Source organism: Oncorhynchus kisutch, linkage group LG22, assembly GCF_002021735.2.
Source record: "Oncorhynchus kisutch isolate 150728-3 linkage group LG22, Okis_V2, whole genome shotgun sequence".
NCBI classification, from domain to species: Eukaryota; Metazoa; Chordata; class Actinopteri; order Salmoniformes; family Salmonidae; genus Oncorhynchus; species Oncorhynchus kisutch.
Window position 1 is genome coordinate 22,180,030 of NC_034195.2, and position 19,920 is coordinate 22,199,949.

At 44.7% G+C, this 19,920-nt stretch overlaps 2 protein-coding genes across 2 annotated transcripts in view; both read left to right on the forward strand.

The window, feature by feature from the left end:
• The first annotated feature begins 4,128 nt into the window (after nt 1-4,128).
• LOC109867109 (interleukin-17C-like) lies at nt 4,129-5,011 on the forward strand. The gene is made up of 3 exons (XM_020456030.1): nt 4,129-4,155; nt 4,302-4,555; nt 4,762-5,011. Exons 1-3 carry the CDS (start codon nt 4,129-4,131, stop codon nt 5,009-5,011), a joined length of 531 nt encoding a protein of 176 aa, XP_020311619.1.
• Nucleotides 5,012-5,894: 883 nt separating this feature from the next.
• The window catches only part of tango6 (transport and golgi organization 6 homolog (Drosophila)), a 32,276-nt gene continuing 18,250 nt past the window's right edge, over nt 5,895-19,920 (forward strand). The window contains exons 1-17 of the mRNA XM_020456031.2: nt 5,895-6,071; nt 6,330-6,979; nt 7,238-7,354; nt 8,322-8,478; nt 8,626-8,732; nt 8,839-9,001; nt 10,586-10,653; nt 10,747-10,859; nt 11,051-11,227; nt 11,479-11,605; nt 11,740-11,934; nt 12,603-12,743; nt 12,884-13,534; nt 14,236-14,293; nt 14,574-14,723; nt 16,921-17,072; nt 19,209-19,322. Of these exons, the coding sequence (XP_020311620.1) occupies nt 6,020-6,071; nt 6,330-6,979; nt 7,238-7,354; nt 8,322-8,478; nt 8,626-8,732; nt 8,839-9,001; nt 10,586-10,653; nt 10,747-10,859; nt 11,051-11,227; nt 11,479-11,605; nt 11,740-11,934; nt 12,603-12,743; nt 12,884-13,534; nt 14,236-14,293; nt 14,574-14,723; nt 16,921-17,072; nt 19,209-19,322 (3,192 nt within the window). The 5' untranslated portion in view covers nt 5,895-6,019. The remainder of the gene's footprint in view (nt 6,072-6,329; nt 6,980-7,237; nt 7,355-8,321; nt 8,479-8,625; nt 8,733-8,838; nt 9,002-10,585; nt 10,654-10,746; nt 10,860-11,050; nt 11,228-11,478; nt 11,606-11,739; nt 11,935-12,602; nt 12,744-12,883; nt 13,535-14,235; nt 14,294-14,573; nt 14,724-16,920; nt 17,073-19,208; nt 19,323-19,920) is intronic.

Consider the following 19,920-nt stretch of genomic DNA (forward strand, 5'->3'; position numbering starts at 1 on the left):
TCTGGAGAGCCTTACGGTTGAGGGCGGTGCAGTTGCCGTACCAGGCGGTGATACAGCCCGCCAGGATGCTCTCGATTGTGCATCTGTAGAAGTTTGTGAGTGCTTTTGGTGACAAGCCGAATTTCTTCAGCCTCCTGAGGTTGAAGAGGCACTGCTGCGCCTTCTTCACGATGCTGTCTGTGTGAGTGGACCAATTCAGTTTGTCTGTGATGTGTATGCCAAGGAACTTAAAACTTGCTACCCTCTCCACTACTTCCATCGATGTGGATAGGGGGGTGTTCCCTCTGCTGTTTCCTGAAGTCCACAATCATCTCCTTAGTTTTGTTGACGTTGAGTGTGAGGTTATTTTCCTGACACCACACTCCGAGGGCCCTCACCTCCTCCCACGGACGTCAGTAGTGAAAATCACTTTTATTATATATATATATATATATATATATATATACAGTGCCTTGCGAAAGTATTCGGCCCCCTTGAACTTTGCGACCTTTTGCCACATTTCAGGCTTCAAACATAAAGATATAAAACTGTATTTTTTTGTGAAGAATCAACAACAAGTGGGACACAATCATGAAGTGGAACGACATTTATTGGATATTTCAAACTTTTTTAACAAATCAAAAACTGAAAAATTGGGCATGCAAAATTATTCAGCACCTTTACTTTCAGTGCAGCAAACTCTCTCCAGAAGTTCAGTGAGGATCTCTGAATGATCCAATGTTGACCTACATGACTAATGATGATAAATACAATCCACCTGTGTGTAATCAAGTCTCCGTATAAATGCACCTGCACTGTGATAGTCTCAGAGGTCCGTTAAATGCGCAGTGAGCATCATGAAGAACAAGGAACACACCAGGCAGGTCCGAGATACTGTTGTGAAGAAGTTTAAAGCCCGGATTTTGATACAAAAAGATTTCCCAAGCTTTAATCATCCCAACTGTGCAAGCGATAATATTGAAATGGAAGGAGTATCAGACCACTGCAAATCTACCAAGACCTGGCCGTCCCTCTAAACTTTCAGCTCATACAAGGAGAAGACTGATCAGAGATGCAGCCAAGAGGCCCATGATCACTCTGGATGAACTGCAGAGATCTACAGCTGAGGTGGGAGACTCTGTCCATAGGACAACAATCAGTCGTATATTGCACAAATCTGGCCTTTATGGAAGAGTGGCAAGAAGAAAGCCATTTCTTAAAGATATCCATAAAAAGTGTTGTTTAAAGTTTTCCACAAGCCACCTGGGAGACACACCAAACATGTGGAACAAGGTGCTCTGGTCAGATGAAACCAAAATTGAACTTGTTGGCAACAATGCAAAACGTTATGTTTGGCGTAAAAGCAACACAGCTCATCACCCTGAACACATCATCCCCACTGTCAAACATGGTGGTGGCAGCATCATGGTTTGGGCCTGCTTTTCTTCAGCAGGGACAGGGAAGATGGTTAAACTTGATGGGAAGATGGATGGAGCCAAATACAGGACCATTCTGGAAGAAAACCTGATGGAGTCTGCAAAAGACCTGAGATTGGGACGGAGATTTGTCTTCCAACAAGACAATGATCCAAAACATAAAGCAAAATCTACAATGGAATGGTTCAAAAATAAACATATCCAGGTGTTAGAATGGCCAAGTCAAAGTCCAGACCTGAATCCAATCGAGAATCTGTGGAAAGAACTGAAAACTGCTGTTCACAAATGCTCTCCATCCAACCTCACTGAGCTCGAGCTATTTTGCAAGGAGGAATGGGAAAAAATGTCAGTCTCTGTGACCCCACACAGTGTTGACCCTCCCGCTGCCCTCAGGTCATTTTGACCCGGCACTGTGTTGATTAATCAACACAGTGTCGGGTCAAAATGACCCGAGGACAGCGGGAGGGTCAACACTGTGTGGGTTCGAAATGACCCGAGAACAACACAGTGTAGGGTTGGGTCAAAATGACCTGAGGGCAGCGGGAGGGTCAACACTGTGTGGGGTCAAAATGACCTGAGGGCAGCGGGAGGGTCAACACTGTGTTGGGTCAAAATGACCTGAGGACAGCGGGAGGGTCAACACTGTGTGGGGTCAAAATGACCTGAGGGCAGCGGGAGGGTCAACACTGTGTGGGGTCAAAATGACCTGAGGACAGCGGGAGGGTTAATCAACACAGTGTCGGGTCAAAATTACCCAAGGACAGAGGGAGGGTTAATCAACACAGTGCCGGGTCAAAATGACCCAAGGACAGAGGGAGGGTCAACACTGTGTGGGGTCAAAATGACCAGAGGACAGCGGGAGGGTTAAGATTAAATGTGTTTCCATGTAGGTGACATGTCATGATAATTTACTGAAAGTTAGTAAGGTGGAAATGTGAGCCCAGCTGAACTGGTAAATGGTGCAAATCTACTGATTTAACATTTTATTATTGGAAAGTGAAACAGACATTGGAAAGTTCAAGGTACCAGCATTGGAAAGTTCCATTGTACAAGTCTATTGATTTAATATGTTTGCTCTTTGGGGCAGGGATTTGATCATTGGAAAGTTCATGGTACTTGCCCTTATTGGGCTAGACTCATCTTTTCACCGAGCCTTTTCAAAGTGGCAGATTTGTATCTCTTAGACATGTTACTCAGTGGCAGATTGATAGTCTAGGGTTAGTTCCATCATGACCAGAATGTATTAGAAGAAACACACTAGTAGTTTATCTGCATGACAGCTCATTAGCTTGCAGATGGAGGGAACTTCTACTTTTTCACAAAGAAAACTACCTATTTATAATGAAGCATGTTGACTTCTGACAGTTTACTGTACCATGTGGAGTCCTTTCCAGATTTCTCTTTGCCTATGTATTGGCTTGATGGTGAGAATACCTGGCATTTTGACAATCTCACCAGATAATTTATTACAATGCACTGATAAGGCATTATTGTATGCCTATCTCTCACTGCTGTACAAACACGTAATGCTGTTCAAGAGCCACCTTTGTTGGAAAGAATTCAATCAGGAAAAACACAGATAAAAAATACTTTCGGGACTCTGTGTGAACTGCATTGTTGGTTAAGGGCTTGTAAACTAAGCATTTTACTGTTGTATTCGGCGCATGTGACAAATACAATTTGATTTGATTTGATGGTAGTGAAGGAAAAGGATCCGATGGGGGGCCTGGAGAGAAGGAAAAGGCTCAGATGGTTTTGCTTTATCAAAATAGATTATTTAGAAGCCTTTTGTCACAAAAGCACAAACATACACTCCTGTGTCAACTAAAAATGTGGGACAAATAAAACAGTTTATCACTTGAGAAGAGCTGGAGGGAAAAAAGCAATACTTCACATCAATGTTAATTTGTTCTCTATAATAACACACAAAAATAACCCGATGAATTGGCCGTCCTGATGAAAACCATTGATTGCATCAGAGTGGGAAGACCCAGGTTGCAGGAGAAAGTTGTGGTCTTGTGGGAAGGCTGATGAGGTTTCCTAGTGAAGCAGCTAAATATACTGTAATGAGAATTTAAGCATCATGCTCTGATGAACAAAGCAAAATCATCAGCAAAGCAAAAGCCCATTGGTCTAACAGCTAAATTAACCATAATATAAGAAAATTATCATTTAATACATTATGTTACATTTATTATTAGTAGAAAACTGTGAAAAGGTGTAGTAGGATAAGCCACAATTAGGCTACATGTATAGATGGATGCAGATCGAATCAGTTTTAGCATTGTATGTATTAATGAACAGTTTTGTTACATTTCTTCATAATTCCTAGCTTCTGTCTTGACTGAGAACATATCAGTAAGATTACTGTCAGTCATAAATGACTAGGGGATGCAGGTTGTCTGATATTAGATCTATCGTCAGCGTCAATATAGTAATTACATCAGATAAAAAAATCCATGTGTATAAGCTGTAGTATAAATCACATGAGCTCATATAAATGAATGTAATAACAGGTAATGTAATCTTAATGTAGACACTCACTGTAGGAAAGAGGATGCAGGGAACTCAATATTCCATTTCCTCCTACATGTGGATTTCCCCAAGCAGATAGTAGACTTGCCTATAAATTGTGTAGGATCATGGGCATGATGGCACAAACCGAGCAAAAGCACCTGGGCTCCTCTACTACCAAGATATTTGATATTTTAACATGCCAGGCCTATTCAAGATTATGCAGGTAAGTGAGAGATTGACTGCCCTGATGGAATGAAGTGTATACACCTCAATTCATGTTGGGTTGCCTTCTAATCCATCATTATGGATAGGCCTTATTCAAATGGCAATTTCCAAATGTTTTTAATTTATTTCATCATTCCTTTGCAGACTCTAATTTTACTTGGACTTGTTATTGCTAAATGTACATGGACATCAGAGGCACACAAGTATAAGAAATGCTTCAGTACAGAAAAACTGGAGCATAGAGCTCTCAAGATCCTTCAACGAAACCGGTACCAGACAGATGTTCATATTGATGAAACACAGTATCACAAACTGGGTATGAAGAAGACCTGCCCCACCGTGCTTCGTTCACAGTCAGTAGACTACAACAATCGTTCAGTCTCCCCCTGGCGGTATAGGTAAGGCATCTCGTTCTCCTCGAAGTAAATACCTTTTGATAGGTCGAACATTGTTTTAACCATGCATCCATAATATTGCCAGTCTGACAATAACATAATTTGAGTAAATGTGCATGCCATATGGTTTGGAAATACATTTTTGGATAGCATTATTCATTGATTAATAATTGGCTATTTTGATAACTGGATTGCCACTTTTCCCTTAGCATCGATAGCGTGGAGGGACGATTCCCTGAAAAGATTGTTGTTGCTGAATGTCTATGCGAGGGATGCCTCATCATTAAAGGGCCCGGACACCACGGGGCCCAACATCATGCATATAACTCTGTGCCTATAGAGCAAACCCAGATGGTATTGATGAAGACCGTATGCCTGAACAACCCAGAAAAATACTCACTTACATCACACTTTGTCAAAGTACCCATTGCCTGCACCTGTGTCAGGAGTAGGATATGATTGCCTCTCATAGAGGACCGTTTTTAGACAAACTGTCGTGACATGTTTCACATTTTGTTGTTTGTTTTTAAAATGCACTTACGCTATTGAAAGTATTACACTTAATATGCTTATGGATAATAAGCTATAGAGAATACATGCAGAGACAAAAATATTTGTGTACAGTATTTATGTTTCATGATTGTATTTATTTAATGATCTATTGACTATTTATTGAACTAGCTATGTTCTGAAGCTGTTAATTTATATATGGTATTTTGGTGACTTTTGTTAATAGGCCTGCCTATTCCTTTCAACATCAATGTGTTCTTCTGTTGTTGTTTTCCCATCAGCTGCTCCAGACACCCTGGTTCGATTCCAGGCTGTATCACAACCGGCCAAAATTGGGATATATATATATATATATCCATGGATATTGATTGGTAGTGATGCATTTATAGAAATGTAGCATCATTTATGGGATTTTATTGTTGATTCCTTAATAAAGATGCATAATGAAATATCTGCCCCTCTTGCTTTATTTAGTCCAGCCTACACATTCAAGAATGACAGATTTTCTATACACTTGACCAATAAATTTGACCACTTGATCAGTAGACAAGGTTAATTAATTTAGGATTAAATATTGGTTTAGCTTCATGGGGGTCATAATGTATACTAACGTTATTAAATAGACTAAACAAAAAAAACGCGCAATGGAAAACGCTGCATTATTACATTACATTAATAGCCATACATTTGTTTAGATTTGAGAATCGGCGCAGTTGACGTCCCTGATCTATAGCCAACGTCATGGCTGCAATTCCTTCTGGGCGTCCGCCATTTCTTTATCCCTATTTTATGCTTTCAAATCTTTGAAATTATGACCAATCGGATGCACTCCTGAGCTACTCACAATATTACGTGTACTTTCGGCGACAAGTGTTTTTAGCAGCATGGCTAAAAATGATTAGCGGGTCTTGAATTGAAAACTGCAGGACCTCTGCTGTAGCGAAATAAAACATAAATATGACTTCAGCCATACTGTCTGCACTTTGTGTCCTCACTAAACCTATCGGAGGTAAGTTAATATTCAGTGTGATTTAGCCAAATATGTTCCTCATTAATATATATGTGTACAGTGCTAGCTAGATTAGCCACGTATGATACGGGAACGCTGTCTACGTTTAATTTGATCCGCTATACTGCATTTAATTTTATCCATGTCAGAAGAAAAAGCGCTGTTACTAGCTAGCTTGGTAAATCAGCTCAATCAATTGGCTTTGACTAAATCTGTCTGGATGTATGTGTGTCTGCTGACCCTATATGTCCCCTCCAGAGACCACAGTGCATGGTACTAAATACACTGAACAGGAGGCCCTGTTGGCTGCACTCCAAGCCAACCAGGCCCTGCTGGAGGAGCGTCTGCAGGGGGAGAAGGGCCTGTACGAGGTGCGGAGACTGCGGGAAGAGGTGAGGGCAGGGGTTCCCTGGATCTGCATCGATACAGAGGACGTCACATGGAGCTTTGTCCAAGAGTGTCTGCTGCTGTTGCTAAGCCTGGCCCGTAACCTCACTCTCCAACTAGAGCTCTTCAACCAAGCCCCCAGTCCTGCTATGTCCAGGTTGCGGACCCCTGAGATGGCCCCTCCTCTGCCCCCTGACGTGCTGAGCGTGGCCCAACAGAAGACACTTGGTGCAGCTCTTCAATTTGTTGTCTCCCTGGGCCTCTGTCCCTACCTGGCCCTGGGGGTGGGGGTGCCACTGGGGCGCAGGTCAGCGTTTGGGAAGTTGGTGGAGGGGTTGGTGTGTCATGATGTGGCCCCTGTCCCTGAGCGCCGTCTCCTGACCACCACTGCTGTTCTGCTGGAGCTGTCTGTGCTGTCATCACTGGCCACCATGGTCTACACTCGCCACCTGGGAGATGTCATGGCAGCGCTATGCCAGCTAGGATACCGCCCAGAGAAAGGCACCACTAAGGAAGAGAAGGTAATTCACTGTTCCGGCCTGACGATGTTGAATATGTATGGTATTATTATAACTTGATATCATGGATTTGGATATCAGTTTTTCAGCAAAATAAGATGCCCATGTAGTTTCCTGTTTTGTCTATTTGCCATTATGAAGTCGGTTATTCAACTTGTGATAGATAGGATTGTCATAACACCCTTTTGCCACTAGATGGTGGAAGTATTAAGCGGAGGAACAAGCAGGCTCACTCTTTTGATCACTCTTTTGATAATGTAGGAGATCAGTAAGGAGGAACGCAAGAACTGCAGGGAGGCTCTTCAAAAACTCTTGGGGAAAGTCTACCAGCCAATCGTTATCAAAGAGCTGCTTATTCTCCAAGGCGGTCCCAAACAGGTAGAGCGCAGTGAAGTATCTGTACACCATTACATATCAGTATGTTTTCCTCTATGTACTTGTATATGGTGCTGTCTGTCTTCTCTGGTGTAACTGAATGTAGCAGGCGTAAAAGAAACAACTGAGAGGCCTTTCTTTCTTTTTGATCATAACAAGAGAGAAAAAACTGTAGAGGGAGATTATCTAATGCACTATTCATCCAATCCAGTAAATGTGGAGGAGGAGTTAAGATTGAGTATCACCTTGTTAACGTCCGAAAGCCGGAAATACATTTTTCCTGAAAACCGTAAACATCTGGTTGTTTTTGACACTGCTGATGGTAACTCTGGTATGATCTTCAAAGAGTATCTTAAAAGTCCAATGCAAATGTTTTATCTCAATATCAAATTATTTCTGGGAAATAATTAAGTACCTTACTGTGTTTTCAATTCAAATGGTAAAAAATAAACACAAATAGCTTCTTAGTGTAAAGGAAGTCACGCTGCTTGCTTAGCGAGTACCACTTCCTCCCGAATTGGGCCATACCTGGCGCAAACTCAGGACCCCTGCCTTGCTAGCCCATGTGACCACCCTCCTCAAGCATCTTACCAGCTTGCACTGACCTGTCATCTGGCGCTGGTCTTTTTAAACAGTGGGGACACTTCAGGCTGAGGAGTAAGTTTCACACATCCCCATGTGCTACATTAGCAAAGAGCATTTCTCAAGCAATAATTTGAGTGTCTGAGTGGGGAGGGGATACTGAAAACTATCTGTTATTGGGCAAAGAGGTTTAGAACTCTTCCTTATTAGTTTATTAACTAAGGTCAAGCCAAAATTCCAAACAGCTCTTACACTAAAATGGCATTACTTACTACTACTGTGATATGTGGTCGTCTCACCTAGCTATCGTAAGATGAATGCACAAAGTCGCTCTGGATAAGAGAATCTGCTAAATGACTCAAATGTAAATGTCTCTCTGCCCTTCCAGGCCCCTCCAGGCCATGGTACTAGTGGTGGCAATAGGAGCCCCCTGAGCCAGGCTCCCCCATGGCTGAGGCGTCTGTGTGGGCAGCTGCTGTCTGAGAGGCTGATGCAGCCCAATGGAGTCCAGTCTGTGGTGAGGGCTATCCTAGAGGGAGGCGCAGGTGAGCTTCGCTGGAGACGTAGGGGGAACATTTAGAAAACCCTGGCCATGAGATGGGCAAGAAACATCTACCAAACACTTAGGTATTATCAGTTGTTGTGATGAGTGATAATGCAGTTTCACTTTTTGTTCCCTCTCTCTCTAATAGGAGGAGAGTCTGATTGGAGGAAATGTGATGGTGTAGCCAGGATCCTAGCAGCCTGCCCTCAGCAGTCTCTATCTTCAGACAGCTACTACAGTCAGGTTTGCCCCCAGGTAAACCTGTCATGTTTTTAAAGATTTATGGAAATTGAACTTGCTGTACATACCGGCATAAAAGTCTAGATTCGTTCTGGTAATAATATTCTGTCTTAATGGTCAGATTCTGGAGCTCCTGCACTTCAGAGACAAGCTGACAGCTCAGCAGTTCCAGCGTGTGGCCACCAGGGCGGCTCTCACCATGGTGCAGGACTGCCCAATGTTTGCCCTGCAGTACCTGCTCACTCCCCTCTTCAGCTCCCTTCACCGCTGTGGCCGGATGACAGGTCAGTGCAAGCTGTGCAGTATCTCTGAGAGAACAAGTGTACTAATTAGTTGCCTAAACTATATATGCAAATGTGTGTGGACACCCCTTCAAATTAGTGGATTCCGCTATTTCATCCACACCGTTGCTGACAGGTATATAAAATCAAGCACACAGCCATGCAATCTCCATAGTCCAACATTGGCAGTAGAATGGCCATACTGAAGTGCTCCGTGATTTTCAATGTGGCACCGTCATAGGATGCCACCTTTCCAACAAGTCAGTTTGTCAAATTTCTGCCCTGCTAGAGCTTCCCCGGTCAACTGTAAGTGCTGTTATTGTGAAGTCGAAACATCTAGGTGCAACAATGGCTCAGCAAAATGCTGTAGCGTGAAGGGAAATCTTAGAGGTACAGCATACAATGACATTCTAGACAATTCTGTGCTTCCAACTATGTGGCAATAGTTTGCCCTTCACTGTTTCAGCACGACAATGCTCTTGTGCACAAAGCGAGGTCCAAACAGAAATGGTTTGTCGAGATCGATGTGGAAGAACTTGACTAACCTGCACAGAGCACTGACCTCAACCCCATCGAACACCTTTGGGAAAAATTGGAACGCAGACTGTAGGCCAGTCCTAATTGCCCAATGTCAGTGCCCGACCTCACTCATGCTCTTGTGGCTGAATGGAAGCAAGTCCCTGCAGCAATGTTCCAACATCTAGTGGGAAGCCGTCACCGAAGAGTGGAGGCTGTTATAGCAGTAAAGGGGGGACCAACTCCATATTCATACTCATGATTTTGCAATGAGATGTTCGCGCAGGTGTTCACATACTTTTGGTCATGTGGTGTATGTTGGTTTGTTAAAAATAACAACTTCTGTAGGCTATATAACTGAAAAATATCCACCACTGTTGTTAGCTTGCAGAGCTGATTGCAGCTGCTCAACGCTTTCTATCAAATGATTTGGTCTGTGCATCAGGGAAATTGACACTGCTGCAGAGATTGACTCCGCCGGCTTTTAGACTCTTGTTATTTACTTGTATGTGCGTGCATCTTAATATGTGCCTGTATGTGTTTGTTTTCTTGTACATGTATGGGTGCCCATCCATGCCTGTGTGTGTAAATTGTGGTATTGCTTGAGGAGCACTCTGTAAAGTTGGGCTAATTGAATATGGATGTCCCCCTGCTGTTAACAGGCCTGTTGTCTGGCTGCTGCTCTGACAGATAGTACGCAGACGCAGCAAATCTGCATCAGCAAAGAACTCCTCATTGATCCACTTAACCAACACAGGACACATCTACCCTATGAGACTCATCCTTAGCCTCTTTCTGTTTTGAATAGTATCTACGTTTTATTTAAATCCTGCCCCAGTTACTATATATTTTTAACATGTATTATGTGTGTGTGAAAACAATTCTCCTCTATTCTGTAGGTATTGTCCCTCGCTGAATTCAGCGTGTGTTTTTTAAGCTCGCAAAATTCTGGCTCACGATTAAAGATGTCTGCTGGCTGTGAGTGCTTGTTTACGTGATGCTGAACATGAACCTCTAGGTTCAGACACAGCTTGGGTGGCTCTAGGCACTGAGTATGTCTGTATTTGTCAGGGGAGGGTCAAACCCGGGTCACAGTGGAGGAATGGGAGCTGACGCGCTGTGCAGAGGACGTGTTTAAGGTGAGTGGAACACAGACGATTAACTCAACCATGTATAGGCCAAACCTAGAGATTTACTGTATCACTCTCTCCTTCCATCTCTCGTTCTCTCAGATCTGTGTGGTGGGGAACAGCCCGTCTGCTCCTTTGCTGAAGGCTCTGGGAGAAGTGGTTCCTGTTCTCTTCGATCTGTACTGCTTTACCAAGAAGAATGCTTCCCACCTACGGTCAGTTCTCTGTTAGAGAAATACTGAGCAGTTGAAGCATTTCAATATCTGGCTATTACTGAATAGTCTCAATAAGCCCTATTTGTGATGGTTACTTCAGTGATATAACAATGGTTTCACCTGTATCAGTCTCTGCTTTTTAGGTAGTTTCTAACTTTTCCCTGTGTATGTGTATGCTGTGTGCTCCACAGCGCCCCCTGTCAGGAGATCCTGCTCTGGTACTTTGGCAACTCTGAGCTTTCTGTCGCCCTCTCAACCCTACAGCAGCTGTGTGCCATGGATGGAGGGGCAGGCGGGGTGGCCTCTGGCTTCCACTTCACCCCTGGTAGTGACGGAGGGGCACAGCTTAACCCCTCAGAGACCATCAGGTGACTGGCATTCAGCATCACACAGTTACTGGTCTCCAATGCTCCCATATGAGAAGAAGATGCTAGTAAAACCCCTTCATTGGGCGGAGGGGTTGTTATCACTGATCTGATGACTGGGATTGATGGATGTAATGTAGTGGAAACTGCAAGTGCACCTATCCAGTCATGTTAGAAAAAACATTTAAATATACAATCATGCACCAAGTCTCTCCCATCATGTGTGTTGGTCTCTTCTACCCTTCATGTCTCAGTGATGAGGATGATGCTCTGTATGAGAAGGTGTCTGGGGAGCAGTGGAGGGTGGAGTGTCTGGCCCAGCTGCTGGCTGAGATGAAGGATAGCGACCTGCCTGGAGACTTCTTCCTGGAGCTGCTGCAGGTATCTAATGTACCACACACCGAGACACAGACAGACACAGACAAAGAGACAGCCTATGGCTTTGGCCAGTATTGTCCTGCTGCGTTCCCCAGGTGGGGTTGGTGTGTAAATATGGATGCTCTCTTCCCTGGCAGGCGCTGACTTGCTGGGCTGCAGAGGAGGAGGAAGAGGAGCAGGAAGTGGACACGTCAGCCATGACACTACTGCAGCTGGAGCAGCATCTGTTAGGGAAAGTCACAGGGAGGGGTCAGAAGCTGGCCCTACTGCAGGTGCTGGCTGTCATGTGTGAGGGCCTACCACACACTCTACTGCTGCGCAAGCCGACCCAGGTAACTACTGGTATACACTCCACAGCTAAACTCCATGACCTTGCTCCTGTTCAAGATTGGATCATGTCAGATGCCAACAGTTGATTGACTTGAGTTTTTTTTTTTTCCACTGCTTAACTATTTATCTCCAGCTCTAAAGTTTCAGTCTCCCATCGTTTACGTTATTATCTCAGTTTATGTTCACCATTTTTCCGCCTGTAGTTTTGTGATGAGCTTTTATCAAACTTTAAGTCTTTCTCCGCATCAGGGCTTTACAGAACACTGGTCCTCTGGGCCTCCTTATTGAGGAATGAGGACATGATGAGTAATACTTTAAGAGCTCTAAGAATAGTGTGGTCTATCTCTGATTAGGTAAAAGACCCAGGGCTAGTCCTGTGCCATTTTGCCAGAGGAAAACCATTCACTCTCAGATTAGGAAACTTCTCTGATAAACTGGCTTCAGTTCAGTTGATAAGCAGTATTTTTAGCCATTTTATCTTGAGGGCCCTCAGCCAGGGGTTTTTGCAGAGACATTTTAAAGTTTTTTTTATGTTTAAATCTGTGGGTGTGAGAATTTAATAGCACTAGTTAATATGCACCTCTTGGTAGGAAATGTGTGGTTTGTATACATGCAGCTGTCTGTCTGTCCGTCTTGGAACTGATATGTCTGTCTGTGTGTTCTCTCCCAGGTGGTGGAGTTCATCGTGGCCATGCTGCAGAGGGCCTGTGTGGGTTTGGACCAGGTCCGGGCTGCTGCAAGTCCAGTTGAGACTCAGACACTCAGCATGGGAATGGGCCTGGTGGCCACCCTGCTGTCAGGACCCTTACCGGTACTGCACACACAGCTAGGGAACACACACCATTCTGTTCAGGCAACAGGCTTTACCTTTGATACTACTGTAGATGAGTATGGTATCCTACTGTTTGATATGCGGCATTTTGTTTTGATGTCTCTCTCTCCTTGTCGCAGCTGAGTGCTGAGGACTACTCCTCGATGTCCAGGCTCCTCCCACCTCTGGAGGAGATTTCCCAGAGGCACCCTGAGGTGGCCATCCAGGAGCTGGCCTCAGACCTGCGAGCCGCCATTGCCACACACGGTGCCTACCAACCTGACAACGTGACACGAGCCACTCGATATCAATGTCCCAAAACGGACAATAACGTGCCTACTAAGAAAAACTTCAAGACCCAAACAAGTCCCTCGCAAGTCTCCCTAACAAGACTCTGCTCACCCACCCTTCATAACAACCCCAGCACAGACACTACTCAAACGCCTAACACTCGAGCCTCAATTCAGACCTGTATCCCCAACCTCAGAACACAGAGCAGCTCTGGTGATAGTCTGGCCCAGAAAACTCATCTATCCCAGAGGGTATCATCTGGGGCTGGCCAGGGTCCTGCAGGGGTGTCTGCTCCTGATGGGGGGCAATCAGGTGGGAGGGGTGGCAGCAGTAGCAGCACTGAGCCCTCCAGTGGTACCCCCAGTAGGGCCTTCTCAGACTGCATGCTCGGGGCATGTGATCCTGAGGTCCCCACCAGAGCAGTGGCCCTGAGAACCTTAACACGGGCCATACAGAACAGAGACCGGGAGGCTCTTCAGAATCAGGAGAAAGTCCTCACGGTGAGTAGAGCGGTGGAGAACCAGTAAATATTGCTAAATAAATAAATATAGCTTATAGAATATGACTCAGTGGTTTGACTGTGTATCAACCAGGGGACCCATTGCAGTCATGGGTTTAATAGATAACACTGAATCAGAGGGAACCTATCTTTCTACCTCCATCGCTGACTTCCAGGGTCTCCATCTCCCTTGAGAGGGGTCTTCCTCTAACACCATAGCCTCATGCAGGCCCTGGAGGCGTGGACAGTAGCAGCAGAACCTGTCTCTGTGGGGGTTACTGTCTGTTTGGGTGGAGAGGATGTTTAATAGATGAGGGGAGTTGATCAGAGACCCTGGGGGAATGCAGTGTGGTCTATGGGGACTTGTTAATCTGGTTGAGGGGTGGTGAGGTTGAGGGAACTGGATTATCACACTGGGTCTGGATCTCATTTAGTATTCAGTGTAATGAGCACCCCTTCTGTGTGCACTTTCCACGACCCTCCCCCCATCCCGTCTCAGCCAGAGGGTCCAGTGGGGGGTGGGGATCCTCATCCTTAATCTCCATCCTATTGTACTTCTCTTTGTGTTGGGTAGTTTTGGGACAAATTACAAGCACTATGAAGAAAATTATGTAGTGGTGAAATTATCATTTTTATAGGATGTCAGATGGGAAAGTTGAGCAGCTTTGGTATAATGTGTCATGTGATGGCTTTGTCTTCCAGCTCTTCCTGGAGAACTTGGAACATGAGGACACGTTTGTGTATCTGTCAGCCATTCAAGGTAGGAAGTCGATGGTCTCCAGGTGGTGCTTAACCTTACATGTGTAAACCTTTGGTCTTTTACTTTAGTTTTGTGGGCTGATATTAACCTTTGGCTTCGGGCTAGCTTTCCTTTAGCAAGTTGTAGCAAGTATAACTAGGATATAACTGTTGTATCTCATTAATTTGCCCTAGAAACTGGAATGACATTAACTTGCAGTGGCATCTTCTTCATGGTATGTAGGTTTTGCTGGGCTTAGAGTTTCTCAGTGACCTATTCTGTGTCCCTCTCCTCCCTGCAGGCCTGGCGGTGTTGGCGGACTTCTTCCCTGAGAGGATCCTGCTGCGGCTGCAGGAAGAGTACCAGAATGTTCCATCCTCACAGAAGGAGAGGTCCCTGGAGACACGGCTGAAAGTTGGAGAGGTGCTGATGAGGGCTAGCAGGGCTATGGGTGAGTGGACTATTATCAACACAACTAACTGACCTACTAAAAACCTGCTCACCACACATCCTGGGAGAGGCTCCAGCAATACACTCATTAACTCAATGAGATTATTATATTTTGGGGTGTAGATTTGACCACACAGAGAAGGAAGCGCCTGCAGCTAGCCTCAATGACACAGTTTTGAGGTTAGGTTTTGACAGATTCATAGGCTGTTTTGTGAGGGATGTGTATGAATGATTGTGAATTTGCTTACTCATGATAGTGTTTCCATTTTAATTATGCGTACATGTGTGTTGGTCTATGTTAACGGTGTATGGGGCCCAATTATAGTTATAAAGTCCTAAAACGGTCGTAAAACAGACAGTGCATGCTTGTTCCACACTGAAGGGACTATATCGAAACCTATCCCTCTGTTAGAATTCCTTGTTTGTGGTTTTTCCCTCTCCCTGGTTTTGTCTGCCAGATCTCGATAGTACCATTTTCTCGGGACAAGTGAGGGGTTATTCGGCATGCCCCCCTTCCCCTCCCTTATCTTGGATGTGAAAGTCCCCCAGACAGACCAGCGACGGTCTCTAATTGGCCCTGCTCCACTAGAATAACAGAACATCATCTCAGCTGGTTTGTCGTCCCATTAGATACCCACAGGAATCTTTTGTCACTCCTCTGGATCATTCTCCCCTTTCTTATGCATCTGGGAAAATACCCCCGTCTGCCAAACCCTATATTCTGAATCGAACCATATTAGCACCCCATCTTTTTTTGTGTCCCCCCACATACAACAGATGGGCATTTTTAAATTCCTTTACTATTCAAGTAATATCATTATATTTTTCTGGGATATCCGGATAGCCGGAATGCAAAATCATAATACAGAATTTGCTCTACAATGCAAAATTATGGCAGAGGTCAACAGCAGACAGACTGCTTTTCTCAGGTAGTTTTGGCTAACAACAACAGCGAAAGAGAAGTCAGATTTTCGCCATGATAGAACTGATTATAATACAAAAAGGTTTTCTGGTGAGTATTTTGTATTGATCTGTGTCAGGTCCTGTGGAAACTGTTAGGTGCGCGCCTGTAATTGCTATTTGACGTGCGGAACATAGCATACCAATGAAGGATAAAAACAAAGTGTACATTTATTTGTATTTTTTTAAAGAATTTAAAATGTTGTGCCGTATCCTTGCAGGTAAAGCTTTTTCGCTGTTTAAATAGGCCTAAAAATAATTTAACACTCACTCAAGTAAGCGAATACTAACATCCATTAGGATATTCGATTAACCATGCCCATCCCTACCACGTACTGTATCCCCAGTGCACAAAAGGCCACTTTACCTTTGCTTTTTCAGTGTATTGCACATGAATACATTTCCATCAAAAGAATTGTTGAGATTCTTTGGCCCAGGTCAGATCTTGGTCTGAGAGTGATGTCAATGTACAGTTACAGTTTTGACTGGACAAAGGAGCTAGAATGAGTCAGGAACAGATAGTAGTAAATGGGTAAGGGAAGCATGAGAGGAGCAACTAGACGAATACAGGCCTGCTGACCTGGATAAAACACACAATCATTCACAAACCGACACCCGTTTTCTCTTTTATTAAGGCGGTTAATAAAATACCATCCTTTGAAACATGGCTCTGACTGAGGAGTGGCCAGCTGAACTGGTGTGTATGGGTATCTGGAAGGTGGAGGCCAGGCTGAATGATATCTCTCATGGTGGGTCTATCTGACTGGGCCAGCAGACTCAGCTGCAGGGACCACGGCCCAGTCCACCCATCTGGGTCTTACTTGGACACCCAGTCACCTGGCCAACTCCATGGCTCCACTGCTTTATGTTGTGGAATAGAGCAGGTTTTGCACTGTCAGTGGGGGGCTGTCTTAGTAAGACAGATTTACACACACTGAAAGGAGTAAAGCGTCTTCTCTATTTTAGTTTCTTTGCAGATTTAGCAACCACCTTTGTAAAAAAAAAAAAAAACACGAGTCAGCTCTTTGTATAGATTAAAACAACTTCACCAGCTGGACCAATAGGCAGGTAGTGTGATGCCATGTCCTCCTGAGGTGCATTGGAGGTCAGACCAGATGTGGGGAAGTTTCCTCAGCACTGTCAGCAGCCAGTAGTCAGTTTTGCTGGCAGCCAATAGTACAGTATTGATAATCATTAATAAGAATACAAACTTTATCATCTTCCTTCCTGTGTTTCAGGTGATCTGGCTCCCCACCATGGCCGGCCTCTGATCGGGGTCTTCCTGAGGGGGACGAGGGACGAGGACTGCAGTGTCCGCGCTAGCTGCCTGTCCAACCTGGGAGAGCTCTGCCAGAGACTCAACTATGCCCTGGGGCCTTGGGCTCAGGAGGTGAGGACCACTAGTAAACCATGTCATATGGTTAAACAAATGTCTGTCAGTTTATTTGCCTATAGTTTCTAAGTACAGTACCAGTCAAAAGTTTGGATACACCTACTCATTCCAGGGTTTTTCTTTACTTTTACTGTTTTCTACATTATAGAATAATAGTGAAGACATCAAAACTATGAAATAACACATATGGAATCTTGTAGTAACCAAACAAGAAAGTTGAAAGTTTCGTCAAGTGCAGTCACAAAAAACATCAAGCGCAATGATGAAACTGGCCCTCATGAGGACCACCACAGGAAAGGAAGACCCAGAGTTACCTCTGCCACAGAGGATATGTTCATTAGAGTTACCAGCCTCAGAAATTGCAGCCCAAATAAATGCTTCAGAATTCATGTAACAGACACATCTCAACATCAACTGTTCAGAGGAGACTGCGTGAATCAGGCATTCATGGTCGAATTGCTGCAAAGGAACCACTACTAAAAGACATCAATAAGAAGAAGAGACTTGCTCGGGCCAAGAAACTCGAACAATGGACATTAGACTGGTGGAAATCTGTCTGATGCGTCCCAATTTGAGATTTCTGGTTCCAACCTCTGTGTCTTTGTGAGACGCAGAGTAGGTTAACGGTTGATCTCCGCATGTGTGGTTCCCACCGTGAAGCATGGAGGTGGAGGTGTGATGGTGTGTGGGTGCTTTGCTGGTGACACTGTCAGTGATTTATTTTGAATTCAAGGCACACAACCAGCATGGCTACCACAGCATTCTGCAGCGATACGCCATCACGAAAGCATTCCACTGATGCTGGCCCATGTTGACTCCAGTGCTTCCCACAGTTGTGTCAAGTTGGCTGGATGTCATTTTGGTGGTGGACCATTCTTGATACACACAGGAAACTGTTGAGTGTGAAAACCCCAGCAGTATTGCAGTTCTTGATACAAACTGGTGCTCCATGCACCTACTACCATACCCTGTTCAAAATAACTTTTGTCTTGCCCATTCACCCTCTGAATGGCACTCGTACACAATCCATGTCTCAAGGCTTAACAATCCTTCTTTGACCGGTCTCCTCACCTTCATCTACACTGATTGAAGTGGATTTAACAAGTGACATTAATAAGGGATCATTCACCTGGATTCACATGGTCAGTCTATGTCATAATGTTTTGTACACGTAGTGTATTATTATTTGTATTGTTTCATTCACTTCTGTTGTACCTGCACTGTTGTAGCTCGGAGCGTAAGAATTTCACTGTACCCTCCAAATGCATCTGTGACCCTGTGCATGTGACTAATAAAATAATCTGTCAATGAATCATCCTGAATTTGCCAATCACTCATTATATAGTGACGTAACTACTCCCTCTCTTAAATCTGTCAATGAGTCCAGATGTCCCCTGTCTTGGCGTATGGCTACACTTATAGCCATAGGATGGTTGGGGTCAGGGTGGGATTCATCTAGGGGTCCGGGGTCAGGGAACAGCAGGTATTGCCCAAGGTTAAAGGTCACGGTTCACTTTCTTCAGAGGGAGCTTTGACTGTCTTGTCCTACTGCCCCTCTCTCAGCCTGTGCCTCTGCCCATGACACATTTTTCCCAGCTCAGCAGTATTGTGTATTGGAGTGTCCTCTCCTAAAGAGCCCCTCCCTCAGTGCTGAGATCAGGCTTTTCACTGGTGGGGAGAGCATGAGGGGGAGGGGCCGGAATCACTTTACTCAAAAGCTTGTCCGCTCTAGTCTATGTTTGAGTTGACAGAAATGTGTGTGTGTCAGGGCAGCTTGTGGAAGGCCTGTCTGCCTGCTGCAGTGGTCAGGGTCCTAAATAAAGCTGCTTTGACGACCAGGGGTCTGTCAGCGAGGTCTGTGCATTGCAGACTCTGCTTCATGAATACGCATCTCTGTCAGGCTGAGTAACAGGGATGCCTATTCATGAGAGCCATGGCCCTCTGCTCTCTGCTACAGCCTAATCCCTCTCAGTCCATCACAGCCTGCCGTCGGTGTGTGTCTATCCTAACAATATGTTAATCAACCCAGTGCTAGCGGTAACCACAGCACTGTGGACCTTGGCAAGGTCACTGCTCCTTTATAGATCCTCTGAGAGTGTGTATTTATCTGTGTATGTGTTTGTTCTTCCTTAGTTGAGCACCTGTTTGACGGCACTGATAAAGACCGAGAAGGAGGCAGAGGTGCGGCGAGCTGCTGTCCACGTCATTGCTCTGCTGCTCAGGGGCCTGAGCGACAAAGCCACCGAGGTACAGTACTAGAGCAGTTGTCTGTACCCGTACAGGTACAAGAACCACACGGATACACAAATTTGTTGAGCACTCCTACACACATTTGTTGAGCACTCCTACACACATTTGTTGAGCACTCCTACACACATTTGTTGAGCACTCCTACACACATTTGTTGACCACTCCTACACACATTTGTTGACCACTCCTACACACATTTGTTGACCACTCCTACACACATTTGTTGAGCACTCCTACACACATTTGTTGACCACTCCTACACACATTTGTTGACCACTCCTACACACATTTGTTGAACCGTCATAAAAAATGGTCATTGGTATGGCCTCCTACAGAATGTAATCTAATATAGTTGACATTAGTGCGTGGAGATGTGTGTTGGAGGGCCGGCGGGTTACAACAGAGATCGTTGCGGTCATCATACTGCGGTCATCATACTGCGGGCGGTCAGACAACTTTGGAGGTTTTTTTTGTCCTGAAGAATATTTTGAAACGGTTGTCATTCTGCTTTGTATGCATTAACTTTTGACCACCTATTGTATTAAAAGTAGGGGTAAAAGTAGATTTTATTTCTTACCGGTACGGGACACACTTT